Below are 12,375 nucleotides of genomic sequence, written 5' to 3'. Positions count from 1 at the left end.
TCCCACCACCTGTCCCTGTGTTCCTCAGTTGTGTCACTGCTCCTGTGCATGGGGGTAGAGAGCTTACAACTTTCATCACCCACCTTGCCCAGAATGGGACCTACCACCTAGCACCCCCTGCCCTCTGTCCCCTTTCCCACATGTCAATCCTGGTTACAGGTGGCCATGGTAAGAACTGTTGGGATCCAGTAGGAGTTCTGAATCCCAGAAGGCCATGGGCACAGCCTATGAATACTCCTTCCTCTAATTTGGTGCCCCAGAAATGCTGTTGGGTCCAACACCTCAATCACAGAAGCCAGCAGCACATTCTCTAGGCAGAGAGAACCAGAGCTTCAGACCTTAGCCAGAAGCTGTGCAGGTACATACAGTTTGACTTGAAGGGGCAGTGACCATTCTCCCACATGAAGAACTGGCATTGGATGGTCCAAGCCTTGAAGTTCCTGATGAGTTGCTTCTTCTCAGCCTCCTGGGTCAGCCAGAGTTTGTTGGGGGTGATGTAGCTAGAATGGACATGGTGCTGGGGACAGGCCTTCATAATGTCTTCTGGGAAGTCCCGTCATCTCTTTTGCTGGGGTGCATAAGTGCCTAGGCAGTGGGTGTGGATGAAGTTGGGCAGGAGGCCTCTGATTCGTCCCACACCTTGTCCATTCAGATACCACAGATGAAACCCTGACTTCCTGCTTCCTCTCAAGGTCCAAGCACTGAAATGGGGCCTTAAGCTCCTAGGAAGGGTCTGCCTTTGGCTGAGAGTGCTGGGAATAACTATGATCCCTATCAGCAGATAATGGAGACAGGGAGTTCTGGAAACTGTCACCAGCCTCCTCACCCTGCTGACCAACCCCTCTAGATCAGGATCGGTGCCTCAGCAGGCCCCTGATCAGCTGCAATGCATAGGAACAGAGGGTAGGTAAATGGACTCAGACCCCCCATTCCAGGCTGCCTGTAGCTATGGAGGCTGATAGCTGTATCTATCTCCATAGAAACAGAAGCCTCCCTGGAAATATCTGCAGACCTTGGATACCTTCCTGTAGTGAGTAAAGCAGCAGCTTGACCCCTAGTGACAGACCCTGTGGGCAAGATTTCTGCATTGTGGGAGCAGGGGCTACTTGTGTTATGAGGCCCTGCTGGGACCATTCCAGCTCAAGCCCTAGTGAGAATCTTTTCTTTACTATATATTTTAATATTTTTATTACCCAGATTAGTTATCTATTGTTACATGATAAATTATCATAGAGTTTCTTTGGGTCAAGAATTCTGAAAGGGTTCATTTATTTATTTATTTATTTATCATTTGGATTTTATTTATTTAAAAGAGAGAGGGGTGCCTGGGTGGCTCAGTGGGTTAAGCCTCTGCCTTTGGCTCAGGTCATGATCTCAGTGTCCTGAGATCAAGCCCCGCATTGGGTTTCTGTTCAGCTGGAAGCCTGCTTCCCTCTCTCTCTCTGCCTACCTCTCTTCCTACTTGTGATCTCTGTCAAATAAATAAATAAAATCTTTTAAAAAAATAAATAGAAGAGAGAGCAAGAAAGAGAGAGCACATACGAGCGGGGAGGGGGGGGGGCAGAGGGAGAAGCAGGCCCCCCCACTGAGACTGTGACCTGAGCCGAAGGTAGACACAACTGATTGATCCACCCAGGCATCCCTGAAAGGGTTTGTCTAAAAAAAGAATGGCTTAATATCTCCTCCATGAAATCTGGGAGACTTGACAGCTCTGGGTCTGGAATCTTCTGAAGACTTCAGAAACCCAAAGTCACTAAAACTTTTGCTTTCTGCAGCTAATCCAGCAATATCAAGGAGCAATATCAGCCTTATTATCAAAGAAGACAGCATATTTGGGATTCGTTCAGGTTGTTGTAACACATGTCACTATTTTGTTGTTGAAGTAATTTTTATAGTATGGATATGTCACACAATGTTTTTCCATTCACCGAAGATAGACATTCGCATTGTTGTCAGTTTTGAAGTGTATACATAATACTTCAATGTGCATTTGAACACAGGTTTTTGTGTGGACGTTTCTTTCATCCTCTTGGGTAGAAACTTAGGAATTGTTGCATTTAAGTTTATGTTGAATGTTTACAGAAAGTTCCAACCTGTTTTCCAAAGTGAATTTTCTGTTTCCATCACCACCAACCCTTTCCACCAACAGCCCATTTTATTTCTCTAAGCAATGATTTGTGAATTTCTGTTTATAAGTCCTGCAATTATTTTGTTAAATTTATTCCCATATATTTTGTTATCTTTGGTTTTATTGTGAATTGAGTTTTTTCTGTCTCAGTTTCATTCTTTCCAATCTGGATACTTGATTTTTTTTTTAATTTTATTTTCATTTGATTATACAATGGTGAATATACGTGGCAAGAACAGCCATTTCTACCTGTGCCCAATGTTAGAGAGAAAGCACTCACTCTTTCACTGTTGAGTATGACATTAGCTGTAGGGTTCTTATAGACAGACGAGATCAGATTGAAGATCTTGCCTCCTATTTGTCACTCTTTTCTTTTTTAAATTAATATATAATGTATTATTTCAGTCTTACATAATTCACAGCACTCACCATAGCACATACCCTCCCCAATGTCCATCACTCCACCACCCCATCCTTCACAAACCCCCACCTCCAGCAGCCCTTAGTTTGTTTCCTGAGAGTAAGAGTCTTTTATGGTTTGACTCCCTCTCTGGTTTCATCTTGTTTCATTGTTCCCTCCCTTCCCCTATGATCTTCTGTCTTGTTTCTCAAATTCCTCCTATCAGTGAGATCATATGATAATAGTCTTTCTCTGATTGACTTATTTTGCTTAGCATAATACCCTCTAGTTCCATCCATGTTGTTGCAGATGCCGAGATTTGGGGATATTCGATGGCTGCATAATATTATGTTGTGTGTGTGTGTGTGTGTATGACATCTTATCCATTCATGTGTTGATGGACATCTAGGCTCTAGATGACTTTTTAAAAATTATGAATGGATGTAAGATTTTGTCAAATACTAATTCTGAATCTATTTGAGACTGCCATGGATTTTTTGTTTGTTTGTTTGGATTCTTCTATTAATATAGTGAGTTGGATTGGTTATTCTTGGACATTAAATTAACCTTACATCCTCAGGATTTTATAGTATGCTCTGAAACTGATTTGTTAATATTTTGTTAAGGAATTTTTATGCTTATGTTTATGAGTGGTATTAGCCCATATTGTTTTGTTGTGTATTGTTTTCTTATGATGTTTTTCATTGGCTTTAGTAGCAGTATACATAGAATGAATTGGTGTTTCCTTTTCCATTTTCTGAAAGTTTGTGAAGAATTGGTATTATGTGGTCTTTAAATAGTTGATAGAATTCCCCCATTGAGGTGCCTGGGTGTCTCAGTCAGTTAGCCGTCTCCCTTCAGCTCAGGTCATGATCCCAGGGTCCTGAGATCCAGCCCTACATCCAGTTCTCTACTCAACAGGGAGTCTGCTGCTCCCTCTGCCTCTGCCTGCTGTTCCCCCAGTTTGTGCGTGCTCTCTCTTTCTTCAAATAAATAAATGAAATCTTTATCTTTAAAAATAAAAATAAAATCTCCAAAAAATTTCCAAAGTTTAAAAAAAAGAAGAAGAAGAAGAATTCCCCCAGTGAAGGCACGTGTGTGAGATTTTTCTTTCTTGGGAGATTTTTATTTTTATATAAACATATAATATATTTTTATCCCCAGGGGTACAGGTCTGTGAATCACCAGGTTTACACACTTCACAGCACTCACCAAAGCACACACCCTCCCCAATGTCCATAACCCCACCACCCTCTCCCAGCCCCCCTCCCCCCAGCAACCCTCAGTTTGTTTTGTGAGATTAAGAGTCACTTATGGTTTGTCTCCCTCCCAATCCCATCTTGTTTCATTGATTCTTCTCCTATCCCCTTAACCCCCCATTCTTGGGAGATTTTTAATTACAACTTGATTTTATTCATTTGCTGAAGGCCTATTAAGGTTTTGTATTTTAAAGGTCAGTGTTGGTAATTTGTGTCTTTCTAGGAATTTTTTCAGTTCATTTATGTTGACAAGTTTTGGGCATAAATTTATAATATTCTTTATAGTATTTTAACTCATTTATAATAAACAATGATCTTTTCCCTTTATTCCTTTGTTTAAAAGATTTTATTTATTTTTATTTTGAAGATTTTATTTCTTTTTTGACAGGCAGAGATCACAAGTAGGCAGAGAGGCAGGCAGAGAGAGAGGAGGAAGCAGGCTTCCTGCTGAGCAGAGAGTCCATGCGGGGCTCCATCCCAGGACTCTGGGATTATGACCTGAGCCGCCAAAGGCAGAGGCTTTAACACACTGAGCCACCCAGGCACCCCGTATTCCTTGTTTTTGAAATTTGGGCTTTACTTTTTGTTTTCTTAATCGAAACTATACTTGAAAATACTACTAATAAGGAAATTCTAACTCAGACTGACTCAGAAAGCTCAGGGAGCTTATGAGATACCATCAAGGGATGGAGAAAGAACTTTTGAAGGCACAGGGGATAAAAACAAAATGATTTCTTGATTAGATTATGTGAGCCAAAAACCATTATTAAGCTGGTTATTAAATATAAAAAACATGCATCAATAATAATTAGAATTTAAATGATTTGACTACAAAGAAGACAGCAATTAGTCATGTAAGATTTTGTTTTTTTAAAATTCACTAAATTTAGGGATGCCTGTGTAGCTCATTCCATTAAGCATCTGCCTTCAGCTCAGGTCATGATCTCAGGATCCTGGATCTAGTCCCACATTAGGCTCCTTGCTCAGGAGGGAGCCTGCATCTCCCTCTGCCTGCTGCTCCCCCTGCTTCTGCATGCTCTCTCACTTTCCCTCTCTGTTGAATAAATAAATAAATTATTTAAGTTAAAAAAAAATAAAATAAGGAGCGCCTGGGTGGCTCAGTGGGTTAAAGCCTCTGCCTTCGGCTCAGGTCATGATCCCTGGGTCCTAGGATTGAGTCCCACATGGGGCTCTCTGCTCAGCAGGGGGCCTGCTTCCTTCTCTCTCTCTGCCTGCCTCTCTGCCTACTTGTGATCTCTGTCAACAAATAAACAAAATATTTTAAAAAATAAAATAAAATAAAATTTACTAAATTTATATTTGAAACTTTCCCCTAAGTATTCAGTGATAACTAGTTTCTACATGGCGAAAATGTTATAATGCTCATGCTAAGTCGTGACTAAACAAATTTTATCATCGCTGTCCCAAATACAGATTAGATGAGTCAGATGAAAAAGGGTCATTAGTTCCTCAACATAATTTTCTGAATTATATGCATAAATGAAAAAAAATCTATATGACTCCAACAAACTGCATTTTCTTGTTAAAAATTCATTGCTTAAGTATGGTAGTTCTTGAACAGAAATGTTACTGCTTCCCAAATTGGCTTGTCCCTCTGCCCCTCCCCAACTCATGCTCTCTCTCTCTCTCTCTCAAATAAACAAACAAAATCTAAACACAAATGAACACACACAAAACTCTCTTCTTTATATGGCCTCAGGACTTGTACTTTATATACCATACAAAATAGAAAGTGGAAACTGATTTTTATGTTGGCAGAAATCGAATAGGCTAAATAATTCACATAAATTCCTAAACTAATCTGTAATATTAATTTGTTGTCTATTTTTTCAATAGCTACATAAATTTTAGTTGTTTTCTAATACACAATATATACTCGAGTTTAAGAGCATGAACTTGGTACTAGAACCCCATCTTGTTACCTCCAACTTGTGATTTTTGGAAGAGTCACATCCCCCTTCTGTTCCTCAGAGATCCACAAGCAATAATAGGGATAATAATAGTGTCTACAACAGAGTTACTGTGAACCTTAAAAGAGTTAATCTATGTAACATATTTTATTATAGGTACACTGTAAGCATTATAAAATATTAAGCATATACTTTTAAAATTCTGTTGTTATTTTCAATAATTTCCAGTTTCTTCTTAGGAAAGTGAACGAAGTTTAACCAAATCATTGAATTTTAACTACATATTATGCTATAGGAGTAATTGATACCAAAAATAGTTACAGAGCTAGACAATCTCCAAGACGTGCACTTGGTAATGAATAATGTAATTTACCAAAGGAGAGCTAACATTTTGTAAAATACCACCACTTATTTAATACAACAAACCTATGAATTTGGGACTGTAATACTGTGTGCTTTATAGGGAGAAACCAAGTTAAAGGTAGATTAAATAACTTGTGAAAACAGCCAACATTTTCTACCAAATAAGATAATTCTCTGTGGCCAATATTAATTTTTAAATCATAGATACTTTCTGCATCCATCTCCCAAGATTACCAATACACCTTCTATAAGCACATCCTCTATTACTTTGTGTTATCTTTGTGTGTCCTGGTACGTGATGATGGGTTTCGCAGCATCATATGTGAATATGCAAACATTTATTATAATACTGTTTTAGTGTTTATTGTTTTCTTTTTTTATTTTTTTATTTATTATTTTTTTAATTTTATTTATTTATTTGACAGAGAGAAATCACGAGTAGACAGAGAGGCAGGCAGAGAGAGAGAGGGAAGCAGGCTCCCTGCTGAACAGAGAGCCCGATGCGGGACTCGATCCCAGGAACCTGAGATCATGACCTGAGCTGAAGGCAGCGGCTTAACCCACTGAGCCACCCAGGCGTCCCTGTTTATTGTTTTCTAATAAATTTTAGCACAGCAGGATAGTGGAGAGTTGGCAGAATCAGCCATGTGTTGAGATTTTGTATGCTTCTTCCAAAGAATTCAGATAGAGGTCTCAAAGAATACTAATATTACGACTCCTCAGCAGCACTGCAGATGAAGGTTTAATACCTATGCCAATCCATAGAGAATGTCTGGTGGCATGTACATGATATTTGGATTTCCATAGTACTGGATTTGAATATTAATTTCTCATTCCCCTAAATGTGTGACTCTACACAAGGTCCTTCAACAATTTGGGGCAGTTTATCCATCTGTAACATTTCATATGGTAAAATTTTATAGCAAAAAAGGTAAACTGTGCCTGCTAGGCCTTACTAATTTAATTGTTTTGAGTCTTCAGCAAATGACAGGGAGGCAGGTAATATAACAAGGTCTGGGGCTGAAACTTGTGATGGGTCTTGGTAGTTTTTCAAAACAACACTTTCTTTCTTTTTTTTTTTTTTTAATATACTGTGGGAAGAAAATCTTGTTTATTCTTTCTTTTCTTATCACCAGCAAGTCATTTCAGTGTGTATCCTAGCTTTCCATAATCTATGTCTTCTACTTCCTTAAGTCTGTTTTTTAAATCTTTATTTATAAAAAAGCCCTCTCTCCTTCACTTTCCTTGTAATTTATCATCCTTTTCAGGAAGAATCATTTTGAAAGATCTTTTTAAATGTGTAGAAGATCCTACCCAATGAAGTTTTAATTATATGGACACAACATAGAAAACATGTTTGATCCAGTGAAAATTATCACTATTGGTGAAAGTTGGTTCTGTGAACCAACTCTGGTATGATGGCTACTGCTTGATAAAATACTAGCTAGGCAGTTTCCCTTAACTTCGGTGGTGTGTGAATTTCAGGGATAAAATTAGTATTATTAGCACTAGTATGATGCACAGCTAGTGCTCCAACAGCAAAACATTGATACCTTACTCACCCATCCTTTTATCATTTATATTTGGCACATGGCAGAGCTTCCCATAAAGGAAGGGTCATTTAGATTTATAATGGCTGATTTGAAAAAGTAATAATAAGGGATGCCTGGGTGGTTGGTTAAGCTTCTGACTCTGATTTTGGCTCAGGTCATGATCTCAGGGTCTGGGATGCAGCCCTGCATTGGGCTCTGTGCTCAGCAAGGAGTCTGCTTGTCTCTCTCTCTCTGTGTTCCCTACTCCACCTCAATAGACACTCTCTCCGAAATAAATCCTTTTTTTTTTTTTAATTAAAAAAAAAAACAATTTAATACTATTTAGTATAAGAGCAATAACTGACCTGATTTTGTAATTGTCTGTTCTCTTTTTATGTTTTCAACAGGTAACCCATTATTAAGCAGTAAAGTCAACATATTGATTAATGTCTTAGATGTCAATGAATTTCCTCCAGAAATATCTGTGCCGTATGAGACAGCTGTGTGTGAAAATGCCAAACCAGGACAGGTATCTTATCAATATTGTTAACTAATAACATAAAAAGACCTACTATATGCATCTGTTTCAGGGTATAAGACCACACATAAATGCATGCACACACACATACACACACACACGTCAATATCGATATCAACATTGATATTGATAATGATCGAGGGATAGGTAGATTTTTTTCCCTGGTTCATATGTTTTCATAAAAAAAAACCACAGGGAATATTAAACTTATAATTAGGGGTGCATTTATGGATGTAGAAGTAACATCCCAAGGGATAAAGTGATGATGGCCTAGTGAATATTCTTTATATAGCTAAAAAGTCTAAGATTACAAATCTGCTCTATTTTCACTCTTTTACTGTGGAATTTCTATGGAATCTGTGACCATAAACCTAGTAAGCAAACAACTTTAGAGTGCGTTCTTCTAGAGTGTTTCTTGCTTTGCTCACATGCTTTATGAAAGGGTATCTCAGAAAAGCTCTGTAGCCCATTAAAAATGTAAGGCTTCTTTCTCTAGTGGTCTTGAGTAGAACATCTAGGTTATTCAAAATCTTTGAATTACATTTTCCTTATTAAGTCAATATTGCTCTGGTTCTAATGGAAGAGGTCATGAGGGATGACCACATGGTTATAAAAGTTACTGTCAGAATCCTAGATTTAATGTGATTGTTGGTGTTGGGTAGCCAGGTTTTTTTTTTTTTTTCCCTAGACTATTATAGATGGATGAATAAAATAACATAATGTGTTATAGTATGATATGATTATATGATATAATGAATGAATCAATCATGAAAAAATGATGAGAGTATGTCATGAAATAAGAATATGATTAATCCAATACCGTGCACCTAAGTTTCAAAGAAAAAATATATCAGTATGCTTGGCTCATTTTGTATTTTAACCACCTTTAAATAGCATAGCTATTCATTTAATTTAAATGAATTTAAAATTTAAAGTTTTAATTACTACTAAAATATCTTGATATTTGAAACAGTATCTTTATTGAAAAAGGTTATTCTTTAATATTCAGTATTTGTTTCAATTTAAATGTTTTATACTAGAAAATCTGTTTATATATAGAAAAATCTGTTCGATAACCCTAATCCTGTGATGTCCAGTAGCTATGTAGTTATTAAATTAAAATTAAATAAAATTAAAAATCAGTATTCTCCTTATTACTAGCCACATTTCATTTGCTCAATGGCTGTATGTAATAAGTGGCTACCATTTTTTTTTCCATATAGATATAAAATATTTCCATCACTACAGAAACTTCTAGTGGACTGTGCTGCTCTAGTCCTTTCTCTGATAATTTGGGGAAAGTATTAACTTTATTAAAACATGACTTATTTATAGAAAAATTTGCATCCTTAATTTTGAATAGACACAGAAATACATTAAAATGAAGTATTAGCCCTTTATCCCCTTAAATGCACCCACAATTTACATGGGATAAGGCCAGTGCCCACTTCAGTATCTAAAAGAGTAGATGCTATATCAATGTTTAAACAAATAATAAACCAGTTTGGTTATTTGAGAAGTTACAAGAGGTTTTCTGAAATTCCATAACTTAGCAATTTCTCACTTTCCAGATCCTTCCAACCTCACCCCCAAAACCCAATCTTCTATTTTTTTAGGTAGTTAAGGATATTAATTATTTTATATTGATCAGACTCTTATAATGCACCAAATGAAAGTCTTTCGGAAATAGAACTCCATTTGATGCTTCCTTGCTTGTCTGGTAAATTGAAGAGTTTAAAAAGTTGGGAAAAGTAGAAATGACCCAAGATAACTTGGTTTTCTTAGATCTGGACAAAGTGGTGGACAAAGTGATAAGCAATCTGTGTGGGGTCCTTGGAAGCTCTTGTTCTAATAAATGCCTATTGGGTTTTCTACTGGGCCACATTTGTTCCTTGAGTTTTGGGGGAGTATGGTATGTGATAATTTTCTGCTTTTAACCCAAGGCATTTTAGCCTTTGTGTAGGAACTATGCATAGGAACTCTCTATCTCTTCTGGCCTATAATTGGATATATATGTATGTATGCATGTGTTATCTATCAAGAGACAAAAGAGAAAAGAGAAAAAGATGATGCTACTTAAATCAACAATAATATATATAGTGAATTACTGTAGTAGGAGATTCTTTTTTTTCCTTAGGGCAATGACTCCCAAGTGCCAATTCCAGATAAGTGCCTGTTTATGCCAAAACTTTCTTCTCTGTCTGCTGTTTGAAAGGACATTGCTTCATTCTAAAGTTATGTTCTTGATATTTTTTTATGTTAAATAACTTTAATTCAGTAAATGATTATGCTACCTATAGTAGTTAAAGGCAAAACTAAACACCTGGCAAACCAATCCCCTAATAATTTACAGAAAATCAATGGATGGGATATAATGATCTGACTGAACATATGAGTTTAGGTGAAGTTACATAAGTTGAAGTTTTATAGAACTGTGACCAATTCCCACTGCATCAGGGAACTGAAATTCTCATTAGAAAACCGATTTGTCAAATTAGAAATTACTAATATAGCACCAGGCCCTCAAAGGCACTGAATATATGCTTGTGTGTGAGTGTGTGCACATGCCCTCAACTCTATGGGGAGGTAGAACATAGTAAAGAGATTGAGTTTTAGCCGTGGAATGAAAACAAGAGGTCATAAATAAATTACATATTAAAAAAAATAAATCATGTACTTAATGGTATCAATCTAAGAACAAAAGATGTATGCTTTTGCCCTCCATGACCAAGACACAGTACCTGAAATGTAAGGTCTTCCTTTGGTAAATTCCAATTTCGTCTAAGGGAGTAACAACCTGAGCATACTCTACTCTCACTCTCTTCTACACACATTTCCTGAAATTCTTTCTGGCGCAAAGCCATTAGATATATTAATAAATGCAACCTCAAAGGTATTATAATTTGCTTATCTATGTAGTGAATTATCAATTTCACAGTTTGGCTCTCAGAAGTTATTTTTAATCTCCAAATTCTTAAGGGCATTTTCTTGAAGTATCAGAATTTTAACTACTAAACACACAACCAATGGAAGCGATTTCAGAAAAAATTTGAAACCGGGCTGCTAGTGCTTACTTCTTAAAAAAACTTTACGAAAATACACTTAGCATTCTTGCTCACTGGGGAAAAACAAACATAAGGATAAAAACAGATTTACATCCTTTGTATTTCTCTTTCTCATCATTTTATTTATTTATGAAAATAAAATGCAATCTCACAAACAAAACTACACTAAAATTTTGCTATCTCAAGGGCTTTTAAATAATCAGAGATTTTCTTTCCAGTAAGCATTTTCATATTTAGGTTAGAAAGCATGTATTTTATTTAGTTTAAAATGCAAGCAAGTGCATTTTAATTTTATTTTGCTTATTAGTGAGAATTTTCAATGGTGTTTTTTAGTTATGCAGATATTGATTTGGAATTGCCCCATACTCTGTAATTATACTTAAGCCATTTATGAACTGTAAAAGTTTAGATATTCGTTCATAAAAATTATTTGTAAATAATTGGCCTACTGATATGAATCCTAAAAATGTCATTTCTATCTCCTTGCATGCATCATTGGGTAAACTTATTAGCCTGGTGTATGTAAAGTTCCCTTTGAAACTCATGACTGACTTCAAGTTTCACCTCAACTTTTTTTCAGATAATTCAGATAGTCAGCGCTGCAGACCGAGATCTTTCTCCTGCTGGGCAGCAATTCTCCTTTAGATTATCACCTGAAGCTACCATCAAACCAAATTTTACAGTCCGTGACTTCAGAAGTAAGTTTACCACGTAAAAAAAACTTACCTCTTATAATGTAACTTTGTAAAAGGACACAAAGATAGAAATCAATGTTTTTCTAAAAGCACTCAAGTTCATAAAATATGAAAATCCATCTATAGGAAATATAAAATTCTATAGCTAGCAGTAAATTAAATATTTAATCTATATAGATTGTATCTAATGAGGCAAATTGCTCCCATTTATAATGTGGACAGTCCTTTAATGAGTTAAGCAAAACCAGCCAATCTGGGAAATTGAATGCTTTCTATGTTTTAAATATGTCATTTGTTCCACCTGCACATTACTTGCACAAATGAATGGATAACTTAACTGGTTTATTTGAATGACACAGAGTACAGCACAGGTTAAGAACGCAGGCTTGTAATGAGAATGACAGAGGTTCTCTTTCCCACTCCGTTATGTCCTCAGTGGCAGATTCTCAGTGTAGTAAGCTATG

The 12,375-nt window shown here is 36.5% G+C and overlaps 1 protein-coding gene across 2 annotated transcripts in view; it reads left to right on the top strand.

The window, feature by feature from the left end:
- CDH12 (cadherin 12) overlaps positions 1–12,375 on the top strand; it is a 1,003,438-nt gene that overhangs the window by 981,831 nt on the left and 9,232 nt on the right. For both annotated transcript variants that reach the window (XM_059173699.1, XM_059173700.1), the window contains 2 exons: positions 8,021–8,142; positions 11,797–11,914. In XM_059173699.1, coding sequence (XP_059029682.1) covers positions 8,021–8,142; positions 11,797–11,914 — 240 coding nt within the window. The remainder of the gene's footprint in view (positions 1–8,020; positions 8,143–11,796; positions 11,915–12,375) is intronic.

This window comes from Mustela lutreola, chromosome 5 (genome assembly GCF_030435805.1).
Source record: "Mustela lutreola isolate mMusLut2 chromosome 5, mMusLut2.pri, whole genome shotgun sequence".
Lineage (NCBI taxonomy): Eukaryota > Metazoa > Chordata > Mammalia > Carnivora > Mustelidae > Mustela > Mustela lutreola.
Note: the sequence above shows the minus strand (reverse complement) of the source record. Positions and strands in the feature narration are given on the sequence as shown.